Source organism: Artemia franciscana, chromosome 7, assembly GCF_032884065.1.
Source record: "Artemia franciscana chromosome 7, ASM3288406v1, whole genome shotgun sequence".
Lineage (NCBI taxonomy): Eukaryota > Metazoa > Arthropoda > Branchiopoda > Anostraca > Artemiidae > Artemia > Artemia franciscana.
Window position 1 is genome coordinate 57,468,384 of NC_088869.1, and position 26,232 is coordinate 57,494,615.

Below are 26,232 nucleotides of genomic sequence, written 5' to 3' on the forward strand. Positions count from 1 at the left end.
GTTTTAGCGCTGTAATGAGAGAAAGGTTGAGACGACCAGGGCACGTTCTGCGGATGAAGTATGACATATTGTCGAAGATTGTCCTTTTCGGCCAACCGCCTAGGGCTAAATTGAAAGCAGGTTGTCCTTGTTTGGCCCGGGAGGATGTCAGAAAGAAAGATTTAAGGGAAACGGGAATTCCTGGGAGGGTGTAAAGAAGGAGGCCTTGGATACATTGGGATGGAGGAGGAACGTGCGTAGCTGGGTTGGCCTCAGGTGGCTTGGGGCTGTGGTGATTATATTAAGAGCCTTCTCAAGCAAGGAGCAATAAAACAAGACTCGCTATTAGAAGCAGGGGAATATAAAAACATACCTCTTTTGTCAATTTATTTCCAATACTTTCAGGCTCCCTTTTGAAAAGTCTATATATATTTCAAATTGAGTGATTTGCATAGTAGATCATTCAAACATTTTGTTGTGGCTAACTGCGTGTAAAGAACAACCAATGACAATAGTAAGTGAAAGAGCCTCTGAGGTGAGGCCTCATGTACTAACTGCAGCAGCAGCCTCAATACTAAAGCCTCAAAAATTGTGCTTTTAGGTCCAAATTTTATAACTTTCAGTAAATTATTGAAACATAACTAGAAACTATGGGATAATTTGCTCCCGAAAGCCCCTTCGTTCTGGGCAATAATCGAGCTCCCTAAGTACTAATTTTAAGGAGCGCCCCTCTTCAGGGATTATTAGCATTCTTGATGCATTGTTGTGCAAGAATTTGAATTGTAATGTAGATAGTTGAGAGTCCCTTCGTTCTGGGCAATAATCGAGCTCCCTAAGTACTAATTTTAAGGAGCGCCCCTCTTCAGGGATTATTAGCATTCTTGATGCATTGTTGTGCAAGAATTTGAATTGTAATGTAGATAGTTGAGAGTCCCTTCGTTCTGGGCAATAATCGAGCTCCCTAAGTACTAATTTTAAGGAGCGCCCCTCTTCAGGGATTATTAGCATTCTTGATGCATTGTTGTGCAAGAATTTGAATTGTAATGTAGATAGTTGAGAGCCCCTTCGTTCTGGGCAATAATCGAGCTCCCTAAGTACTAATTTTAAGGAGCGCCCCTCTTCAGGGATTATTAGCATTCTTGATGCATTGTTGTGCAAGAATTTGAATTGTAATGTAGATAGTTGAGAGTCCCTTCGTTCTGGGCAATAATCGAGCTCCCTAAGTACTAATTTTAAGGAGCGCCCCTCTTCAGGGATTATTAGCATTCTTGATGCATTGTTGTGCAAGAATTTGAATTGTAATGTAGATAGTTGAGAGAGGTCTGATGGAGAGGACATCCTTCCACACATTTAATAGAGCCCTGGATCAAACAAATCTGTGTTAAAATTCATAAAGAGTGGCCCCTGTAAATAGAAACCCAAATCCTAGAAACTCATTGATGGTGAATTTCATTACTGAAGTTGTCAGAATGACGGTTTGTGTATGATTTCAGAAAGAGGGTTCAGATACACCTAAAAGTAATGCCATGATTTTTACGAATATTCTACACCGAAAGTCATCGTGGCTGAGAATAATAAAGCTATAACAAAAAAGTAGGGAATTTCGTATTTTTCCCGAGAAGGATGGCAATGAAAACGTGATTATTTTCTAGTTTTTCTTTCAGAGGCAATGGGATCGAACCAGTGCTCGTCCATTTCCATTACAAGGCTTATTCAAATGGAAATTAGAAGCATTTATGTGCTTTTTAAGGCGAAAAAAAAAGAACACGCCACTGCAGAGTGCCAATTTCTGCAGGTTTTTTCCTACAAACAACAATTTTGGCCTGAACAGGAAACATGCAAACAAAATTTATGAGATAGCTAAGTGGCTTGGAATAGTTAAAAGGATATTTATATAGCCTTCCCAGTCTCAAAGGACATATTTGAAAAATAGATACAACTAAATTAGCCTTTTATTAAAAACTGTAAGAAATCGAATTTAAAAGATCTGTTTTTTTTTTTTTTTCAAATGAAACTGATGAGCAACATAAGGACTAAAAACCAGCATAACATATTTGGGGATTTTGGTTTAATAAGAGTAGGACTAACGTTCCTAAGCATTCTAAAGGCCAGAGTGTCATTTGTATTTTACTGAAAACGAAGTATGCTTTAAACATTTTCTCTTTTATAACGTTACTACGTGTGAAATTGCTGGAAGTTCCAGGAATGAGGATCATTATATATTAAACAATCAGTCTAATTTAATTAGTTCTTTTCGGTAATATTAATTATTATTGTAATTTCCTTGTGTTTTTGTTGTTGTTGTTGATATTTTTCCAATTAAAACCACACTGCTCGAAATGAAAACTGTATTTAGTAAACTGCAAATGACATTCTGGCCTTTAGAATGATTCGGGGTGTTAGCCCTCATCCTGTTTGTTATAATTTCTGTTCATTTTAGTTTTAACTTGATTATCCATTATAATTTATTTTCGTTTTCGGCCTTTTTTTTTTATTGTTTATGAATCCAGTTAAAACATGCATAACTGTTAAAAAAAATTGTTTCCAGATTAAATATGAGCAGATTCAGAGCCAACACTAGTGAGACCTAAACGTTCTCAAAATTCTAAACGTTAATTCTAAACGTTAAAATTCTAAACGTTAGAAACAACCCAGTGGAAAACGTTGTAAATAACGGAGAAAACCTTTGGAATATTAAAATTTCCATGAAACACAGGTTTAAAGGGCGCCCAAACATGCAGTGATCGCACAGATGGAAGGGGTGGATCGCACCATCCTTGTCGTGTTTGCCTTTTTACTAATTACATGCGTTTTTGTCTGTTAGCAGACAATGTTATAAAAGATATAATTATTATATAGTTATAATTTATAATTGTTGTATAGTTATAGTTATTATTATATATTGCAGAGTTATAATCATTTTTACATTCACTGTTTGAAGCTGCAAGTCTCAGTTCTACATTCTAGTCAAGCCCAGTTTATCCCTTTTTGTACCCAAGTGAAGAATACTGACAATTAAACTTATAAAAACATTTTTTTAACTTAGGCAAAGAAATTAATGAAGATAATGTGAGTTTTTGCTAAAATAGGGCATCAGATATAGGTTTAACTTCGCATCTCCCTTTAACTTTGCCTAAAAAATCCAGGATTTGTCACAAAAAGGGTCTATGGAGTATTTATCCTTGGCATCTTTGGGGAGTTTCAAATAAAAATTCAATTACCTAAGGAATTATTAAATTATTTAAGATGTGTGGTTAATCTAATTTACAAAAATGTAGTTTCCATTATTTTTTGCTTCTTTGACGATGAATCGGAAATCTTTGGAAATGAATCGGTGCTTGAAAGAGAATACGCATTAAAAAAAACATGTTATGTCCCAAATTAGAACTTATGTTATCATTGCCTCAAGGCAGAACCGTTTCCACTAGACTAAGGCATCTTGTCAATAACATTCTTCTTTATAACATATGCTTTTACAATGCTAGAAATTTAAGACGATTAGGTAAACGAGACCTCAAAGGCTTATCAGCGCTCGATGCGGCATTGTAATGCTCTTTTCAACTACAAATCTACAAAAGGACACTGAAATGATCAATAGCTTTGAATTTAGTTTTATATATTCCTCTATAATTTTGTCTGCGTACTAGTTTTGTTGGTGGTAATTGAGACAGGTTGCGGGGTGATACCCCTCTAGTTTTTGTCTATGTCTAGATTTAAAAACAAATCCTATTGGAGTCTTCTCATTGGAAAACTCCTTTTTTGGTATTTACATTAAAAAAAAGAGAATAAATAGAAAAGCGACCCAAAGGCAATTTTGGGTGGCATGTGGCACTTTATGATGGTGCTGCGAAGTCGACTTTATAATATGGAGTAGATATAAAAATGAACTTTTAAATTAGCTTGTGAACCTCAGGATTAAGGTTTTCAACCATTCAGTTATGATAGTACCCACACTTTTCATTCCATTTCATTCGTTACAACACTTCCATTCTGGTATTGGCACTCCAAATACGCTTTTTGGTTCCACATGGCACTTTATGATGGTGTTATCAAGTCTAATTTATAAAAAGCGATTAGATATAAATATTATTTTTTAAATTTGCCCTTAAATAACTCTCTATGTTGTTCCAGCGCCGGAATGTTTTCCTGGTTTTTATGGCACTTGGTATCTACCAAGTGACAAATAGCGATTGCAAATTCTGTCGGTCTGTCCCGGTTTTGCTACTTTAGGCACTTCTAGATAAGCTAAGACGGTGAAATTTGGTAGGCGTATCAGAAAACAGACCATATTAAACTAAAAATTGTCGTTTCTTCAATTTGACTATTGGGGGGGGGGGGGAGACGGTTTAATCGGAACAATTAGAAAAAATGAGGTATTTTTAACTTACGAACGAGTGATCGGATCTTAATGAAATTTGATGTTTGGAAAGATATCGTGTCTCAGAGCTCTTATTTTAAATCCCGACCGGATCTGGTGGCATTGGGGGAGTTGGGGGGGACCTAAAATCTTGGAAAACGCTTAGAGTGGAGAAATCGGGGTGAAACTTGGTGGAAAAAATAAGCACAAACCCTGGATATATGATTGGTATAACTGGAATGGATCCGCTCTCTATGGGAGAGTTGGGGGGGGGGTTAATTCTGAAAGATTAGAAAAAATGTGTTATTTTTAACTTACGAAGGAGTGATCGTATCTTAATGAAATTTGATTTTTGGAAGGATATTGTGTCTCAGAGCTCTTATTTGAAATCCTGACCGGATCCGGTGACATTGGGGGGAGTTGGGGGGAAAACCTAAAATCTTGGAAAACGCTTAGAGTGGAGGGATCGGGATGAAACTTGGTGGGGAAAATAATCACAAGTCTTAGATACATGATTGACATAACCGGAACGGATCCGCTCTCTTTGGGGGAGTTGGGGGGGGGGAGGGTTAATTAAAAAAATTAGGTATTTTTAGCTTACGAAGGAGTGATCGGATCTTAATAAATTTCATATTTAAAAGGACCTCGTTATTCAAATCTCTTATTTTAAATCCCGACCGGATCCAGTGTCATTGGGGGGGGGGGGGAATTTTGGAAAACGCTTAAATCGGAGAGATCAGGATGAAACTTGGTGGGAAGAATAAGCACAAGTCCAAGATACGTGAATGACATAAACGGACCGGATCCGCTCTCTTTGGTGGAGTTGGGGGGGGGGTAATTTGAAAAAATTAGAAAAAACGAGGTATTTGTAACTTACGAACAGGTGATCAGATCTTAGTGAAATTTGATATTTAGAAGGATTTTGTGTTTTAGAACTCCCTACCAGATCCTGTGTTTTACATCCCTACCAGATCCTGTGACATTGGGGGGAGTTGGAGGAGGAAACCGGAATACGTGAAAATTTAGGTATCTTACGAATGGGTGATTGGATCTTAATGAAACTTGATATATAGAAGAATCTTATGTCTCAGATACTCCATTTCAATTCGAATCGGATCTGGTGACATAGAGGGTTAGGGGGGGGGACCAAGAATCTTGGAAACCGGAAATCTTGGAAAACGCTAAGAGTGGAGAGATCGGGATGAAACTTGATAGGAAGAATAAGCACAAGTTATAGATACGAAATAGACATAATTGAAACGGAACCGTTCTCTTTGGGGGTGGGCTGGGGGTTGTTAATTTGGAAAAATTAGGAAAATTGAGGTTTTTTTTAACTTAAGAACGGGTGACCGAATCTTAATGAAATTTGATATTTAGAAAGAACTCATGTGTCAGAGCTCTTTTTTCAAATCTCGACCAGATCTGTTGACATTTGGGAGAGCTGGAGGGGGAAGCCGGAAATCTTTGAAAACGCTTACAAATGTCGTAGATACGTGATTGACATAACTGGACTGGATCCGCTCTCTTTGAAGGAGTTAGGGGGTGGGGTTTAGTGCTTTGGCGAGTTTGGTGCTTCTGGACGTGCTAGAACGATGGAAATAGGTAGGCATTTCAGGGAGCTGCAGAAATTGACTTGATAAAGTCGTTTTCCCCGATTCGACCGTCTGAGAGGCTGAAGGGAGAGAAAAATTAGAAATACTGAGGTATTTTAACTTACGAGTGGGCGATCGGACCTTAATGAATCTTGATATTTAGAAGGACCTAGTGACTCAGAGCTCTTACTTTAAATCCCGACTGGCATTAAGCCTCTGATTTTCCTTTTAAAGCAATCTATTGATTCTTAGAATTTTGCTAGAGCTCATACCATATGAGCTCTTGGCTCCTCCGACCTCTTCACAAGCGCCATATGAGCTCTTTGCTCTTGTTGAGCTAGCAACGAAGAAAACAAAGAAGGAGAGGAAAAAAAAGGAAAGAACAAACGAACCTTAAAAACTAATTATAAACGAAATATGTCGTACATTAAATGGTCAATATAACAATTTAAATTAATTTAGTAAAACATAGACTACAGAAGTAGAATGCCAACAATTGACGCAATGAGTGGTAAAAAAAGAGGGGACGAAAGAGAAAGGAATTCACTTATTTAACATGTCAATTAATTAGGGAAACATTCTTCTGTCTATCTGGGGACAATTTTACTGGCGGAAAAATAGGATTTTTGTTAAAGAGGAGCAAGGAGGATGAGGTTTAATTGTGAAAAATAGCTAAGGAAAATTGGAGTTGTAGTAGGCGGTCATGGAGAGAACTATTGGCGAAAGTAGAGAAATTGTCATGTTTATAAAATATAGGGGGAGGGGCAAAGTGTATTTTTCAAAATCTATGTTGAGTCAGTTTCGTTGTTTTATCTTTTTTTTTTTAACGAAAATACCAAAAATAATTTTTTTTAATGAACATACTAATAATCGGTATTTTTCAAAATTCAGGGGGGGGGATCTAGGAACAATCGGCATCCTTTTCGTGCAGATAATCTTCTGTCCTGCAAGCAATGTGAATGTAATAAATCCGTAACAGTATCTTCATTTGATAATGGCTAGATTCCAAACAATATTAAAGGACCTTACCTGGACTATTGAATTTCATTCGCTTGGAGCAGTGGTTCTCAACCTGGGTCCACATGGACCCTAGGGGTCCATGTAATATTTCTGGGGGTCCACAGGCAAAATCACAACAAATTGGGGGTCCATAAAGAAAACCAACTCAGAACGCTCTTTATTTTTAAGAATTCAGTTTCTACTGTAATTTACATTATTTTGAATCGGTTTAGTGACCTACTCGGAATGGATATACTGATTTGGGTTTCAATTCCTTTTGAAGTTAATGTTGCCGAAATAGAATTATCTTTGCAAGAGCCCCTCATCGAATTACAAAGTGATGAAATAATGCGTGAAAAATTCAAAGATGGAAAGTACAATATATGGAAAACAAATGATGCTGCTACAAAGTACCCTTTGCCCTGGGATAAAGTGCAGTTCTACGTTATAGCTTTTTCTACATCTTATCTTGCTGAAGCGGGATTTGGTTGTGTTTCTCAAATTTTATCAAAAGCTCGCAATAGACTTGACATTGTGAAAAGGGGTGATAAACTATCATTAACATCAATAGAACCAAATATAAAGAAACTTGTCTAGAAGCATCAGCCACAGGGATCTCATTGAATAGACATGCATATTCCTTTTTTTTTAATCACACACTTAATTTCAACTGTTTTTTTTACCCAGTTTACATAAATAATGTTGGAGTGAATTAAACTTCCTGAGGAGCTCTACTCTCCATGAGCTTTAGTTGCTTGCCAATTGAAGAAACTTGTAGAAACTTGTAATATTGTAGTTATTATCACAATAATAGTAATAATTATTATTATTATTAAATTAGAATGTTTTATTTGTATTAAATTAGTTTCCATTTAAAAATAAAGCTTAATCGTATACTATTTGTTTGATAATTAAAACCTTAAAATTTATATTAGTGAAGAATAAAAAATTGTTCTTATGTCCAATAGCTATGAAGGGTTCCACCAAGATAAAAAGAGGGGAAAAGGGCCCATGGGGAAAAAAAGGTTGAGAACCACCGGCTTAGAGGATTGTTTTTATTCATCTACTAATATTTACCATTAATCAACTACAACGGGGACACCGGGGGGCACAGGGGGATATATAAATGACGACGGGGACACAGGGAATGTTCGATTAGCAATCATCATCAACAAAGCTCAAGGGCAATCATTAGCATAATGAGGTATAGATCTGAATACGGATTGTTTTTCCCATGGACAATTATATATTGCATGTTCAAGAGTCGGTAAACCTGATAATCTATTTATATGCACATACAATGGGACAGCGAAGAATGTTGTATATTCGCAAGTTATACGTAGTTAAAAACATATATATATATATATATATATATATATATATATATATATATATATATATATATATATATATATATATATATATTTATATATATATATATATATATATATATATATATATATATATATATATATATATATATATATATATATATATATATATATATATATATAAATATATATATATATATATATATATATATATATATAAATATATATATATATATATATATATATATATATATATATATATATATATATATATATATATATATATATATATAATATATATATATATATATATATATATATATATATTTATATATATATATATATATATATATATATATATATATATATATATATATATATATATATATATATATATATATATATATATATATATATATATATATATATATTCACTGGTGGGACACAGGGACACAACTACAATAGCGCGTAACGACTCACGCGCGCGGGGGGGCTTGGGGAGGGGGGGGCGCAAAGCGCCCCCACCAACTAGGTGTTGGGGTGGCGCGAAACACCACCCCAACAGCTAGTATATATATATATATATATATATATATATATATATATATTATATATATATATATATATATATATATATATATGTGTATATATATATATATATATATATATATATATATATATATATATATATATATATATATATATATATATATATATATATATATATATATATATATATATATATATATATATATATATATATATATATATATATATAGGTTTACACTAGCTTGAATCAAGCCATGGCAAGCATATTGAAAGAAGATGGATATAGAGGATTTTTCAGAGGACTTCAACCAAGCCTTTTGCAGATCTTTCCATACGTAGCCATTCAGTTTGGCCTTTATAAACCTTGTGGGGATCTAGTCAAACATATTTTAGGCTCAAGTGAGTGTTTTTGGGTTTTATTTGCATTTGTGCTTTATAAAACTTGTCGGGCTCTAGTCAAATATTTGTTTACCTCAAGTATGTTTTTATGGGGTTTACAAGCTTCTTAGAGCTATCCGTGTCAGATATTTTCTAGGTGAAATATGTGTTTTTATGCTTCGTTTAAATTTGGCCCTCGTAAGCCTTGTCAAGATTTAGTCAATTCGAGATGGATTAAATAAAAAACAAGTTTTTTTGTAACTGAAAGTAAGAAGCGACACTAAACTTAAAACGAATAGAAATTACTCCGTATATGAAAGGGGCTGTTTCCTCCTCAAAGCCCCGCTCTTTGCGCTAAAGTTTGACTCTTTCTCTCAAATCTACTTTTCAAAACAGTGAAAAACTTCGGTTTTTCGACTATGCTGAACAAAATGGCTATATCAGAATTTTGACCCGTTGACTTTGTGAAAAATGAGCGTTGGAGGGGGTCTAGATGCCCTCCAATATTTTGGTCACTTAAAAGGGGCACTAGAACTCTTAATTTCCGTTAGAATGAGCCCTTTCGCAACATTCTAGGACCACTGGGCCGAAAAGATCACCCCTGGAAAAAAAAAAAAAAAAAAAAAACAAAAAAACATTAGAGTTCTCTGATACGCTGAATCTGATGGTGTGATTTTCGTTATAGTTTTATGACTTTTAGGGGGTATTCCGCCCTATTTTCCAAAATAAGGCAAATTTTCTCAGATTCGTAACTTTTGATAAGTTAGACTAAATTTGATGAAACTTATACATTTCAAATCAGCATAAAAATCCGATTCTTTTGATGTATCTATTAGTATCAAAATCCCATTTTTTAAAGTTTCGTTTACTATTGAGCCGGATTGCTCCTTACTACAGTTCGTTCCCACGAACTGTTTGATAAACCTCTCGAAGATCTAGTCAGATATCTTTTAGTCTAAAATGTGGACTTTTGGCTTTACAAATATTGTGGGGACCTAATCAAATATTTTTTTTTTGAATATGTACTTGTAGGCTTGATATTTCTAAGCCTTATGAAGGGCTAGTCAAACCTGTTTTCACCTCGTGTCTATACTTTTGGGATTGATCTCAATTTGGATTTTACAAAAGAAGATCTAGTCATATACCTTTTGGGCCTAAGTTTGTATTTTGGGGCTTGATAAACCTTGTGGAGATCCAGTCGATATTTCTGTGGCTCAAGTAAGTACTTTTCTTTCAAGTTTGCTCGCTTCAAGTTTTCTTTAAATATTCCCCTGTTTTACGAAAGAAGGAACAGATCTTGTAGTATTTTTAGTTAGTCCAAATATTAAGTTAAAAAAAAAAAACTCAAATAATGCTTATAATTTTTAATCCTTGTCTACCCTCTGAATGTACGTAACCTTGTCCGTATCTGCGCAACGAGGGCCTCTCTCTCCCCTATTGTTAAAGCCCGGGGATTGTTAGAAATTAATTTCACGAAAATGTAGAGAAGCCTGCTGAATATGTTTTAATAATAAACACATTTCCATTTAATTTTGAATGTTTTATTCAGAGAGACGGAGAGCAGGCTTAACCAATGACTATTTAGCTGTTTGAAGGGAAACTTGCTAGGGGAAAACATATCGATTCGTTCTATCTTGAAAAATATTTAATATGTTCCTTTGAAATTTGCAGCGATGTCAAATGATGTCGTCGATTGCAATTTTGATTTTTTATTCATATTGAGAAATAAAACCACAAGTTAATCCTGGCCTGAAAAAAGGGCAGGTTCAATTTTGGACTAACCCGCATTAGGTGTTATTTTCATCGATATTATCACATATATCCAATTTTGTCCAATTTGTATTTTCAATAGGGTATCAAGAATGACATTACAGAAGAACCTTGTAGAGATAAGAATAGCAGATTGTTGAGACAGTATATTGTATTCTTATTTTTTCAATAGAAAACAAGTATTTCCAAAAGAAAACCTCTTATTTGTTTTATGACGAAAATGTAAAATGTTTTGGCAAATTTTTCTGTCATTTAAAACCTATTTAGCAAAAGAAACCTGTTTTTAGGAACTGTTTTCATATTATTTTTGATAATGTATGATATAATTTTTGACTGTATGTACTGATAGTGTAATATTCTCAAATAATCTATGAAAATGTACGCTGATAAAATTCTAATTTTTAACTTAGGCAAAAGTAGATGCGTTTTTTTCTTCAGACAAATATGTTCTGATAAACAGTTATCTTTTAAATTCGTAAATAAAAAAGAACACTTCTCCTTGAACAAGCAATATATATATATATATATATATATATATATATATATATATATATATATATATATATATATATATATATATATATATATAATTAGCTATAAATCGTGTATGCCAAGTAGTATTGTATAACTATATTTTCTCGAATTTCACTTTGTTTTATTTTCAATTGCTTTTTATTCTTCTTTTCTTCCATACCTCCGATCGAACTGAAACTATTTCAGCGTAAAAACTTCGCATTTTTTAGTAAAAAAAGAATAGAAAAATAAAACAGCCGCTCCCCCCCACCTCCGTCAAAAAAATCTGCATGCGGGCCTCGATCCCTTAAATCTTGGACTGCATATTTAAAAATAAAGTATATTGATCTTCAATAAAATATTAAAGTACTTAAAAACAACCAAGTTTGATATATTAAAATGTTTTCTAAAATACTACTAAAGGCATGTAAAAGAGAAATTCCTCCATAATTGTTGGCATATTTATCACTTTTCTTTAATGATATAACATAAGTTTACTTTGGGAAATCGGGGAAAACCGATGTAAGGAAATCAGGAAAAAGACATTTGGAGAAAACTGCTCAAAATGGAAATAAAAGATAAAGTGAAAATTACCTTCAATTTGAAAAGAACAGTTTTCCAGGGAATATTGTGCACCGATTTTCTTTTCCTTTTTTTTCTTTTAAATTTATGATATTTTTTCAAAATATAGTATAGTATTAAACAAAAGAAAACTTATGTCGCTCTTTCTCAAAGGAAAAAGTATTATACTGACGGGTTCCAAAGAATATTGGTTTTCTTCCGTCAATAAAGCAGAGGGAAAACTCCTCTAAACATAAATTGAAAATACATGTCAACAGATCATGAACTAAGAATGGAATTCGTTTTAAATGATTCGAAGGAAAACCAAAAACATCTACCTCTTATTATTATTTTAGAGAATCAATAATAGCCATTATTTCAGTCATCGATGCCTTGTACAATTCAAAGATCTAATTATTCTTAATTAAGCGGAGGGATAGTTGTAGATTGGCTTTATTAGACTTAGGATCATATCCTTTTCGGCTGTTCAGTGATTATTGCATTGGTTTTTCTTCCTTGGTATTGGACAGTCATGGTAGGATATATGCGTATTCAAGGGCATGTTTGAGAGCAGTTCTTTGCCTTTTTGGTTATATTTTAATGAAAATACTATTCCTCTGTTTTAATTTTAAATTCTCTTCTGTCCTAGTTTATTTTTAACTCTCTTTTTTCTTTGTCAAATCCTGATAATTATTTTCGAATATTTTCGCCGGTCTGAAAAATTACTATCCATCATATTTGTAATTACAAAGGATCTCTAAGGATCACTAAAGAATCAATAGTACTTCAATTTTGTTTATTGAGATCGCATTAAGTCATTGATTAGAAATTAAAGCGTCCCTAAATAATTGTTATAGCGGCTAAAAAAAAAAAAAAAAAAAAAAAAAAAAAAAAAAAAAAAAAAAAAAAAAAAAAAAAAAAAAAAAAAAAAAAAAAGCTTAAGCGGTAGATAAAGAGATCATTTCTTTTATTCTTGGTTATTTTACCGATGTTTTTGAGTTATTTAGATTTTCATCGGTTTCTTTATTTTTCTTTTTGGCTATTAGTCATATAGCCAAAACGTTCGCTTAGATTTTACTTTAATCGTTGTCTTAACATGCCAAGGACACCAAAATAAAAACATTTTTTGCCCTTGGATTCATCTTGGTCAGTATTGGGGGGTTTCGGATCCTGTGAGTGCCCGGATACCTGCAGCCATCCTGTGACTGCCTTCCCTAAGGGTTCTCTTCAAGACTCAGGTGCTACTGTTTACATTTTACGCTTCACATACATTTGGTTGTTACGTCATAGTTTAGCAAGTGTTATTGTTTACTTATGCAAATTTAAATGTAGATGACGTAGCTCTTTGCTAGACATAAGACATTTTTCTTCAAGACATTTTTAATACGTTTTTCAAGACATTTTTCTTCAAGACGTTTATAGACGTTTTGCAGGATTTTTTTTTCTTCAAGATGTTTTTCAAGACATTTCAGATTGGTAATAAGATATCTTGATAACTTTAAGAATGCTGCAATCACAGTAAAAGCCAGAACAAACACACAGAAATGACAAAAGATTATCTCTGACTCACCAAATTTTGTCTCGTATAATATCAGATTCTTCTGTGTGAAGCGTAAAATGTAAACAATAGCACCTGACAAACTATTTGCAGTGAAACGTATCAGGCACCTGTGTGCAAAGCATGAAGCGTTAACAATAGCACCAGCATCTTAAAGAATGCCCTGAGGGTGATTCCTAGTGCGGGGGCTTCCCACTTGACTAGCATCTTGGAAAATGCCTTAATGAAACAAATCTTGGGAAAAGGTGTTGAAAAGCATCCAGAAAGTCTTCAAAAATGTCTTGAAAAATGTCTTGAAAAAAAAGAATCTCGTAAAATGTCTTGAAACGTATTCTGAAACATCTTGAAGAGAAAGGTCTTGAAGAAAAAATCTTAAAAAACGTCTTAAAACGTCTTGAAAACATCTTGAAGGAAAATTTCTTAAAGAAAAAACATACTGAAAAACGTCTTGAATAATATCTTTAAGAGAAACGTCTTGAAGAAAAATGTCTCATGTCTAGCAAAAACCTGCATCATATACATTTAAATTTACATAAATTTAAAACACTTGCTAAATTATGACGTAACAACCACCTGCGTTTGAAGCGTAAAATGTAAACAATAGCACCTGTGTCTTGGAGAATACCCTTAGGGAAGGCAGTCACAAGATGGCTGCAGGTATCCGGGCACTCACAGGATCAGGAACGCCCCCACTACTTTAGTCTATTTATACCTGATAGCAGATATCTTTGAAGACTTCCTTTTTGGCTTGTTTCAAAATCAAAGTCTTTAGGGCGGTATCACATTTTTGTCAGTGTTGCCACATTGCACCGTGAAAATACATAAACAAAATTGATTAGCTAGATTTGACAACTTTTTTCATCTGCAAAAATTCGAACATAAACAATTCGTAAATTCCCAAAGACAAGCTGTTTGGTGCCATGTGTTGTGAGTATTTTGTTTTGCTAATTTTTCACAAGTTTCTTTTTTGTTTACTTTGGCGCCCGCTGCTAACTAAAAATGAATAACTGCACATTTTGTTTTTTTTTAAATAAAAATTTCATTCCCGAGTTTCCTAATTTCTTAAGAAATAAATGATTACGTGTGTTTCCACAGAACCCTCTTTAAACAGATTTTGTTTTCACTGTGCTTGGAACTTTTGTTGGTTGTTCGTTGCTTGACCACTGTCATTCGTCCCCTAGACCCCCCCCCCCCCCCCCATTAGACTTTGAATTTGTATTTAGAAAAAATACAATTTTTTTCTCGTCTTCATGATACTCTACTTCTTCATATCTTTCTTACGCCTCTCATCTGACAGGCCCCCCTCCAACTATTGAAAGTTTGGAACCTGATCAATTTCTTGTTTTTTGTACAACAGCAGATGCAGTAAGAAAATCGACCTACATTTTGAAAGTACAGCCGCATCATTGTTTTTCCCGTCTCTCTTTCATTCCTTTTATCTATCCACGAAAAAAAGGGGTATTTTCTTACAGGTACAATGAATGAGAATATTACCACCATTGAATCCATGATTGCTGGCGGCATCTGTGGCGGAACTGCTAAAATGGTTGTATATCCTTTTGACCTTGTAAAACGGCGTCTTCAGGTTCAAGGTTTTGAGAAGGCTAGAATGGGCTTTGGAAAGTTGGAGACTTACATTGGCTCAGTAGAATGTTTCAGAAAGACTTTATCTTCAGAGGGAATCGTAGGTCTTTTTAAAGGAATCTCGCCCAGTTTAGTGAAAGCAGTTACTGTATCAGCCTTAAGCTTTAGCCTTTATGAATTCTTTTATAATATTTCAAGTCTGTGATAATTTGTCAATGGATCTAGTAATAAAAGTACCTTGATTGATATTTCTTCTTTATTTTTATATCGATAGTTTTAATAGTTTATAGAAATTATGTGTCTGGTTCTTTTCATGGAAGCTTCTAATAGGATTCACCATATTCAGCAATTTTTGGAGAGGGATTCACTTTTAAATGTTTCTTAGCTGGGATCTGCTGTATAAAATCACCTTCTGTAACACCGGGAACCGGTTAAATTTGAACCCTCTCGTCTCCTGTTAGACGTGCAAGTGTGCCTTCTTGATGCGTGGGGGTAGCTTAGCCACTGGAGACCAGAGCTTCAACTCCCATCTCTAAAAAAAGAGGAGTCATTACTCCCTCTCCCTGTTCGTTGGTTAATGAAATCCTGACGCTTTTACAGAATGGCCAAAAAAACAGACTTTGATTGAATGTAAATTTGAGGCTATTTGGACTTTCGTTTTTCATGCCAGAGCAGATGTTTGAAACGAATCGAATATAACTTCATGTATTTCTTTAGGCATGGGACAGGACTGTCCGTGACTTTCTTTTAAAACGATTGAGGAATAGCTCTGATCTTCTTGATGGCTTTTTTGGATTTAATAGCTCTCAGATTCCTGCTGAGAATCTACCCTTGAGGTAGCCCAAACAAAGCTTCTAGTAGTGCGCGGTCGGGATTACTCAAATTGACACACAAATAATATTTTAATTTAGTTGGGTTTAATGCAATGTTGACCCAAATCCGGCAGTGATGAGACTTGCATATTGCAAGAAAAGTACTGAAGAGCAATCTTTGAGAAGAACGAACTGTGTTTAATCTTTTGATGATTAATTTACTTTGTTTGGAAATTTTTTAGAGATAGGAATTTTAACTTTTAAGTTTTAATGTTTTGAAGCTGTCAAATTATCCTGTCGTTTGTGCAGCATTGTAAGTTTCTAGCTTTGATACACCAGGGTATTTTCTGTTTTCGAGAACAAAACAAAAAAAGATCTGCGGGCTTATCACAACCCGAGACCCGAATCTTATAAGAAACTTATAAGACCAGAAAATTTACCATTTTATTTACCAGAAACATTTATTTACCATTTATTACCCAGAAACATTTTAATTACCATATTACCATTTACCAGAAACTTATAAGATAAAACTTAGAACTAAGTTTCTTAGACTTGGATTAGAACTAAGTAAAACCTAGAAATTTATTTCATGTAAAGAAACTTACAACCTAGAATCTTCAGATGAAACCTTAAACCTTTGAATAAAATCTAGATAGCCCAATTAAGATTCACACAAGCAAAGCAATATCGCATACGGACTCGTAAGGTTCTCCTAACGCAAGTCCTCATCTCCAGATACTCTGCCTCGGCAGGGAGTGACTCAGTAGGGAGTGTTATGAACGGTTGGGGGAGATTTCATAGAAAGGAAGCTTAAAAGCGAAGATGAAACCGTATGAAGACTAAAATAAAACATAGAAAAGTTAAAATTTCCTGCAAAGAACCTAGAAACCAGGAGAATCAATTCACGAAAGTATAGGAGGTAGCAGAATATATTTTTTGAAAACTGTGGCGAATGATTTTTTTTTTTTTTTAATCAAAACACAAAAAGAAAAAGCTATTTTTCGAAGAAAATGCCAAAAAAAAGTATTTTCCAAAATCTACACAGGTAATTACCTCTCCCACTTGACGTGCGTGCTAAAAATCCTTGAATTTAGGCTAAAAACCAGACACACAAATTAAGACAGAAAAAACTTGGAATGAGAAAGAGGACAAATTGCTTTCATCTAGAAAATAGCGACTGAAAAAGGACTGCTCGAAAGTCAATCTGGAGTCAAGTTACGGTTTTGACTTTCGAAGAAATGGGCTTAACGTTTGAAATACCTGGCAGTAAGAACGTCATTATTTACATTATGGCTGAATGCCCGAGCTACCTTCTGGGCAAAATATGAGGCTTCAACCAAGCAAATCAATCGCAAATGTAGGAATAAACAACCCGGTTGGTGGATGTGAGGGTCAAAGGGACTGGCGCTATCGTCTAAGTGACGGGAAGGAGATAAATGCCACCCGGAAGATTCGCCATATTCGAAAGACCTGAGGAAACGAGAGAGAAAGCAGTATACACATTAGGGTCGGCTAATTGCTACTACATGGGAAATGAGGACCAGGATATATTCATAGATGTCGGTAAGAGGGGATGGTTCGTTAAAATTGGAAAACCATTGTTCTAGTAGCTTTAATTGAGTAAGTTGAAGGTGCGAAAAACTTAGATCTTTCCGCTGTTACAGCTAATTGTGTAGGGTCGAACCCTATTTAAAAAAGTATCTAAAATGTCAAAGGTTTCTATTTCTACCAAAACTATAGAACAATTTCACAAAATTCGTTGAGCAATAAGTGATTGAGAGTACAGGGAATTGCTTACACTTCTCTTGTACCAATACTGTTTTTATCTGCCGACTTTCTGATGGTCATAGCATCTTTAAATTGCATTAGCTCTTTTTCCTTTTCGGCCCACTTCATTCGACAGTTAAACCTGTGGGTAAAAAAAAATACCTTATTAGTTTAGAAATACGTGTATTCAGCAAACTGTATTCAATAGAAGAAGGACATTACAAGAATATTATTTAGCATAATCTTGCTAATCTGGTTATGGGCCTACTATGCAAATTTTCAATTTCTCAGAAAGGGTTTTATTGATCACCTTAAATTTTATTTAATTTAGATTTTCCTCTTCGATGCTGAAGACTATTTGAGCTGATTTAGCCAAATTTCCTGCACACAATTTGCGTGGCAGACAGATATATGACACTAGTCAAATTATAATGAAAAAAACAACATTTTCTACATAAAAAGTAAAACTATAGTAACACACCATGGTTTATTACTAATAGAATCCATACCTATAAATAAGGACTCACATTTGTTTTAATAAAGAGATCAAAGAAAACAGAAGCGTTATCAATCATTTAAGGTCAGCAATCGTAAGCAAAGAGACATTGTTAAAGTTTAGAGCTCAAAATATATTTGAGTATGAACCGTTATGCTACCTTGTCTCGGGTTCATTATATATCTGAACATTACCCTACTAATAACTTTCGATTATATTTTATCTTGACTCTTACTTTTATTTCTATACTTGCTGGTAGCCTAACGTTAGCCCTCCCACTTATCAACCTAAAATAGTTCTTTCAATTTTCAAGTTCTTTTGGAAACATTTTAAGTTGGGACAGCTTTGCTTTTTTTTCATAATTCCGCTATTTCGTTTGGTGTAAACATATTTTTATCTATTCTTCGATAATTTCTGAACGGCAGCCTTTCCGTTTTCAAAACGCTTTTTGGAAACTATAGTTTCGAGCTTAGAATGTACATACTGATGGGTATCGTAGTTGCAGCAGTAGACTAATGACACTCGAATGAAGAACGAATCTCGTCCATTATAACCAAAACTAAAACCCGCGTCTTAAAATAAATTTTCAAATGGAAAACGATCGCCAATTGACACTGATTCAGAAATGATCACATTTGTCCATGCTAAATCTAACAGTAATGACGAAATTAATTTGTGTGAATTTCGAAAAAGATCTTGAAAACTTTCAAAACGTTGGTGGATTGAAATAAAAATGTTACCTATTAGAATTACCGTGGTAAAAATTAGTAGTCGGAGGTTTTCTGCCCTAAAGCAGAAAAAAAAAATCACATTTTCACTTGGGAAGCACTGATGTGTCCATCTTATTTTTATTCCTTTTTGTATCAGGGCTACTAGGTGACTGAAAAATAATAAAGACATATTTAAGGTCTTGTTTGAAAGCTAATGCTTTCAATGTTGTCAGTAACCCGCTTTTTTAAATTCGTTTTGATAGCACTACAGTAAAATACAATTATAAAATGCAATCTTTAGGTGTCATTTCTGTATTTCCTCTACAAAAAGTACACCATTATGTTCACAATGGTTATAAAGTCTTCATTGGACAGTTCGATTTTCCCGTTTTGAAAAAGAACGATTTTTTTTTTAAGTCATTTTCGTGTCCACAACCATGATATAAAATGAGACTTTGAGGAAGGGACGCCAATCGGGATGCAGGGGACCCTTCTCCCTGTGGTGCGAGGGGATCCTCCTCCCCTAATGTACGCTTTTTCTGGTATTTTCTATGTTTTTTTTTCTGTATTTTCATTGGAAAAATCGAAAAAGCAACCAAATCCCACCCCTCTAGGTTTTGAAAAATACATTTTTTCCCCTCTACATTTTCGTTACTTGCCAACCCTGCTTTGACGTCATCCTAATAGCAAGCCAAAAATTCTTCCTATTGAAAAGCAATAGATTCCAGCGAAGTAAAAGACAAAAGCTTTCCCCTGCGTTTGATGTACATGTATATAACCGAATATAATCAATAAAACCGTGAACAGCACCAGAAATTTCCCCAGATTTTATTATAGAGTCCACCCGTTTGCCATAAAATGGCTAGTTTAGTCGGGATGTGGGGCTTTACTCTCTTTCATATTTTTTTTTAGGTCCGTACGGATAGCCATACGAGTTAAGGTTAAGCCATAAACCGTTTAACCGTACGGTTAAACATCGTACATGGTGCAATTTCGTAGTACCCTTTTTGTTAGAAATAAAAGTCAAAATTGACTTTTTTGAAGGGATATGTTCATTAAACTTACCAGCTAGCTAGAGTGATGACAGCGTAAGATCCCATTGCTAGACGACTGCTTTTGTAGCCATTACTGGTATACAAAAAATAACCCATGCCGATCGTGAGACCTCCAATGATTCCATCTAGGAGTGACCTCTTCAGGCAAGGCACAGAACCTATTTCTCGTCCAAGTATTGTTGGCTATAAATAACAGAATCTTAACTCATACAAGAAGTAAATCTGTTTATCTGTGCAAACATTTTTGAACCTGTGCATGAAGAATAAAATAGGGGAAAGGGCGTTGAAAGATTCATAAGGTCAGCCAGAAGAACCTCAGAAAATGTATTGTATTGTTTTTCTCCTCAGAAAAATTTCTTGATATTTTAGACTGAAGCATCGACCGTACAAACAGAATCCATACATTAAATAATTGATTGAAGTAATTGGACCATTTTCAGACTTCTTAAAACTCTAGACTGAAGGTTAAAAGCGCACCATAGGGAATCAAGGGAAGAAATGAGGCATAATCGAAATTTACCCAGCCCCAATTTTTGGTTGTGTTTCAGGACCATCAAGCTGAACCTCGTGTACTTTATTTATACAAGTCTACTTACATGTTTTTAACTAACAATTAACCAAAAAATTGGTTAAACTGACCATTGGAGGCTTAATTGCTCCAGCAATCAATTTTTTTTTATTAACATTTCCCGAGTTTGGGCCTCCTGTCTTTGCATGCTTTTGTTTCCTCTGCATCCTCGTTTACCCTTTTTCAGCCTTTTATTTTCTCATCAGTTTGTTGCCTTCTTTTTTCTTCTGGCTCTTTATTTCTTTTTTTGGGCTTTTCTTTTAGACAGTACAACAAAATCAGTTTCTTTTGACGATATTACATGCAGAATGCTATGTATTGTAAAGCTTTATACATACATCCATTGTATATATGTGTACTTAATTTATTTTTCTTAAAACAACTCCACTATTGTATTTCCTTAAAATTTCCAGATAAGCTATTAAAGCAAGACACACGAACATTTACAAGTAGTAGCTTCCGACTGATGAGAATACAAATGAACTAAAAACATTGAAAAAAAAACTAAAACATAGTTTTACTAAAACTAAAGCAGACTCAGGAATTTGATATTATGGTATGAATCATGTGGGGCTGATCCCTAATCTGCGGCCATAGAGGGTTAAAACAGCTTAGGTCAAACCATATTTGCAAGGGTCGAAGGCCCGATCAAGCGAGTGGAGATGACCAAAACCCAGCTATTCTGACAGTTTCTCGATGAAAAGGGACAAGGAGACATTTAATTTAGAAAATAAAATTTAGCCGGGGAAAAATTAATTCATATGACATCTATATATATAAAAATAAAAAAAAAGTTGTATGTTTGTTTGTTTGTACACATAGGACGTCATTATAAGTATATAAGGCTTTGTATATGACGTCATTATAAGTATATAAGGGGGCGATTCAAAGAGAAATTTCAGTATAAATCCTACTATGGCAGAAGAAACAGCCGAGGAAGCGGCTCAAAGAGAAAGTAACAAAAGAAAGCGTGCCGAGGAATCACAAGAACAACGTGAAAATAGGCTTGCAGCTCAAAGAGAAATTACCAAAAGAAAGCGTATCGAGGAATCACAAGAGCAACATGAAAACAGGCTTGCGGCTCAAAGAGATAATGCCAAAAGAAAACGTACCGAGGAATCAGGTACAGCCCAGTCGATGATTATAGCTTGAGTAGATGTGTTGCGCCTCAGGAAAAGTTAAACTTCTTCAACTAGCTGCACCACCAGAGCCATTGAAGACTTTGCTTACTGGAACTACGTCAGAATCCAAGCGTTTTATTTATTAAACATCAGAAAATCTAACTCATTTTTCCAAATGACGTCGTTTGGTACCCAAATCGAAAATCAAGATCAATACACCGGGACACAGGGAATATGAATGACGACCGGGACACACAAAGAGAAATTACAGACTGGGACAAGAATGACGACCGGGACACCAGGACACAGGGAATATAAATGACGACCGGGACAAAGGGAAACAACTACAACGGGGACGCCAGGGGGAGGAACAGGGGGGATATATAAATGACGACGGGGACAGAGGGAATATTCGACTAGCAATCACCATCAACAAAGCTCAAGGGCAATCATTAGAAAAATGCGGTATAGATCTGAATACGGATTGTTTTTCCCATGGACAATTATATGTTGCATGTTCAAGAGTCGGTAAACCTGACATTCTATTTATATGCACAGACAATGCAAACGGACAGCAAAGAATGTTGTATATTCGCAAGTTTTACGTAGTTAACAAAATATATATATATATATATATATATATATATATATATATATATATATATATATATATATATATATATATATATATATATATATATATATATATATATATATCTATACTCACAGGTGGGACACAGGGACACAACTACAATGGCGCGTAACTAATATGGCGCGTAACGACTTACGTGCGCAGGGGGGACGCGAAGCGCCCCCACCAACAGCTAGTGCTTAATACTCCATTTATTAATGAGCAAAGTAATTAATTCAAACTAAAAACGGAGGTGAAACTAAAAACGTCGCCACCCAAAAATGAGACGATCAAGTAGACAAAACACAAAACGAGCAGATATTACACCAAGCAATGAATTTAAAACGAACAAAACTAAATAGAAATAAGGAAGTATTTTTCAAAGTCTATGGGGGGTAAATACCCCCCTCCCTAAATGGCGCACCTGCAAGTGCATCATTTTCTTTTTTCAGAGTCCTTGAGTCACAAAGTCACACAAAATAGCATAAAATCTTATATTAATATTTTGGATCTTTGAATGAAATAAAATTTAGAAATCGTGGGACATCTGTATTTTTCAAAAATTGAAACTACAGCGTCACCTGTTCTTTTTATATTAAAATAAGTGAATTTCTCAAATAGTACTTACTGCGACAGTTTTCTAAATACCTACGATTTCTTTACAAAACTAAAGTTTTATATAAAAATAAAACATAAATAAAGTTTTTTTACCTTCGTAATGGAAGAAATTTCAGCATCGGTTGACATTTTATCAATTAAAATTACGAAAGAACTAGGTAAATTGTAATAGATGGCGTTTGAAGCATCATTTAATTTAACGCTGGTATTTTAAATTTTTGGGAAATGGCTATCAATTTTAAGAGAGACTAGACAGAATTTTGGTGGGAAAATCTACGGATGAAAAGGTGAATTAATTCTTATCCATTCAATGTAAAAGTAATTTTTAATTAAAAAGAGCAATTTTGAACTAAAGTTTCTGAAAAAAAATGCCAAATACTGTGATAACCATAATTAATTGCCAGGGAAATGCCAGCGCACAGGGAAGAAGACGATTTTTCTCTAAAAAAAAAATTAGTAAAGTTGTCGTGAAAAAATTCCTTTATTCCCATAAAAACTTAGTGCTCATCTTAAACAATCCTCTTTTTTGCATATTATGCTCAGCCAGTACTTCGGGATTATGGAATTCAGGACAAAAAATTAAAATACAAGTATCCTGCTGGTTTGTTAACAAGCGAAATAAGTCTTCAACAGTTTTTGTCAAATTTTGAGATTTCAAATTTTGGGATGCGAGACACAAATCTAATTGGAGTTGAAAACTGGATTTTGCAATCACCGCTCATGAATAACTAGTGATCATAAGTTTTGCCATGGAAACATTATACCATGATTGAATTCATTTCGCTGTAACAGAAACCGCTCTAGTTCTCTATGTTGACTTGGCCGTTCTTAAGGATCCTAAAAATTTTGTTGAGCTTTTGAAAATATATTAATAGTTGTTTATTAGAATGTCCCAAGAGATCAAGAAAATCAACTTCTGCCAAACGTCTACTTTACCAAAGATCTTTTTACAAGCTTTCAAAAAATTAGGTTTAAAAAAAGGTCTGTCAGTATCTACTAATCTTTACCTTACACATGAAAAAGGCAATAAAAAGTATTTAATACATCTGAGAAACCTCAACTGCAATTCCATTTCTTCGGCTTGTCAAATCTTCCTTGTATTTTTTTTTTTGGACAATAACACGATTTTTCTCAAGATTGAAGTTAAAGCCAACATAAGTAATGCTACTACTACTACTAAAATCTCACTGAAGCACCAAGTCGCCTAAGGCAAATTCAGCTGCACACGCTCCTCATTCATCCTAACTTACTCAAAGCTTCCCTCTTTACCTCTCCCACTAAGTATAAATTTCCTTTAAATCTTCCTTTACGACCTCTTCCCATCCTCATGTAGGGACAACCTGCTCTCCCTTGTCCCTAGACGGATGGTTGAAAAGGAATATCTTTGGCAATCTGTTATCCTCCTCAGCAAAACGCGTCTTAGCAATTTCTTATTTTTTGTGATTATAGCTCTAGCAAGTAGGGTAGAATCACATTTTTATACATTTGTTGTTTGACATTCAGTACCCAAAACCACAGTAAAATTACAGTAAAAATAAAGTACCCAACGGGTACCCAAAACTACTCGCAGACAATTTCTCTGGAAAACATCCATTAACTACTCCCCCGTCTTTCGGAGTGCCCACGTTTCAGAACCATACTTGACCACTGTAGCTTCCAATATTTCAATCCTGGTTTGCAGACTTACCTTCCTACTCTTCCAAACTTTATTAAACTGTGAAAAAACACCCTGTAGGGATCCAATTAAAGTTTTCCTAAAATTACTATGTGCTTTCACTTGTCAAAAATCATACAGTATTCATTAATTTATCTCTAAGTTGCCAACTACTATATTGCAAAAATCATTTACTACACTATCAAAGCCTGAGGCCTTATTATTTATTAATCCTTTTATTACTGTCTGTAATTTTTCTCAACAAAATAGATCTTCTTTCACTTCCAAATTGTGTCAAACTTTTTCGTTATTTTCTAAATCATTTCCTGTAACTGTAACACGGTTGAACACATCCTTTAAATATTCGATCCATTTCTCTCTAATACTTTTCTTTTCATTAATTGAGGCTCTGTTTCCATTATTAACTGGGATAAGTCCAAAAGGACCACTTCCTCTCAATTTTCTTAACTTGTCAATGCATCATTTTACAACTGTGCTGTCTGACTGGATCTTACAGATCATCCGCAATTTGGTTCATGGCCTCCACTTCACACCTCCTTAGTTCATACTCTGATCCATCCCTACTTCCTTTACTTTTCTCTTATTCTCAATTGATTTATCACTTAAATCCTTCTTGTATATACCCCTACTATTTTCTACCAGCCCTTAAGCGTTTTCGCTAATATTCCTAGCTATGTTTCTAACTTTCCTCCCTAAGAAACCATCTGCCTCTTTACAAACTATTTTCCGGAAATTGTCCTATCCATCTTCTACATTGTCAAATTTTTTCTCTCCAGTTTAGAATTCAACTGTTACTGGAAATTTTTCTCAAATCCTCATCCTGGAGTCGACCAATATCATAAGTTCCCGTGAGGTAATAACCCTTCCTAAATTTCAGCTTTAAATTAACCCTAGACATCATTGATCTTTACTTTTAACACCAATAACAGCACTCCTGTATACCTTAGCATCTTATCAATCCTGTCAGTCTTCGATTTACAATAACATAATCAAGTAGATTAGCCGTTTTACCATCATGTGTGTACCATGTTAAGTTATGGGCCAGTCTATGACCAAAATAGTATTGATTATAACTATCTTGTTATGCCTCCACAACTATAGCCGCTGCTATTGTCCTCCCTTACATCAAATTTACTTAGGCTAGGGTACGATAAAGCACTTTTCCAACCAGCTAGGGCGTTAAAATTCTCTAATAAAATGACCAAATTCCCAACTGAAATCCTGTAACTATGAATAAAATTCATCAGAGTCACTGCTATCTGTTTCAGTCGGCTCTACACAAGTATATACTACTATGACTAATACCTAATAGTTTTTATTTGTAAAATGAGTAACTAGAATTCTATTATTAATACTTTCCCAACCTAAGCAAGGCTTAGAAGCTTCCTTATTCATCATGAGCTCTACTACCCGCCTATGTGCCCCATCCTTCCCACCTGAATAAATATATTCTATATCACCTAACTTCATGTTTACTACCCCTGGGAGATGAGTTTTTATAACTCCAGACAAGTCCAGTGGAAACATTTTAATTCTCCAGTCAAAGTGTCAATACGACAGTTTTTTTTTTTTAACATTCTAATGTTCCAAGTCATACTATGCGAT

At 34.4% G+C, this 26,232-nt stretch overlaps 2 protein-coding genes across 7 annotated transcripts in view; one reads left to right on the forward strand and one right to left on the reverse strand.

Annotated features, from left to right (window-relative positions):
• The window catches only part of LOC136029518 (mitochondrial thiamine pyrophosphate carrier-like), a 35,105-nt gene extending 19,686 nt beyond the window's left edge, over positions 1 to 15,419 (forward strand). For all 6 annotated transcript variants that reach the window (XM_065707966.1, XM_065707971.1, XM_065707968.1 and 3 more), the window contains 2 exons: positions 9,038 to 9,206; positions 15,060 to 15,419. In XM_065707966.1, the coding sequence (XP_065564038.1) occupies positions 9,038 to 9,206; positions 15,060 to 15,376 (486 nt within the window). In that variant the 3' untranslated portion in view covers positions 15,377 to 15,419. The remainder of the gene's footprint in view (positions 1 to 9,037; positions 9,207 to 15,059) is intronic.
• Positions 15,420 to 17,688: 2,269 nt separating this feature from the next.
• LOC136029519 (cytochrome c oxidase assembly protein COX20, mitochondrial-like) lies at positions 17,689 to 23,142 on the reverse strand. Its single transcript, XM_065707972.1, has 3 exons — positions 23,046 to 23,142; positions 20,025 to 20,197; positions 17,689 to 17,895 (listed from the first exon to the last, which is right to left on the reverse strand). The coding sequence occupies exons 1-3, from the start codon at positions 23,079 to 23,081 to the stop codon at positions 17,781 to 17,783; spliced, it is 324 nt and encodes a 107-aa protein (XP_065564044.1). The 5' UTR covers positions 23,082 to 23,142; the 3' UTR covers positions 17,689 to 17,780.
• Between the last annotated feature and the right edge of the window lie 3,090 nt (positions 23,143 to 26,232).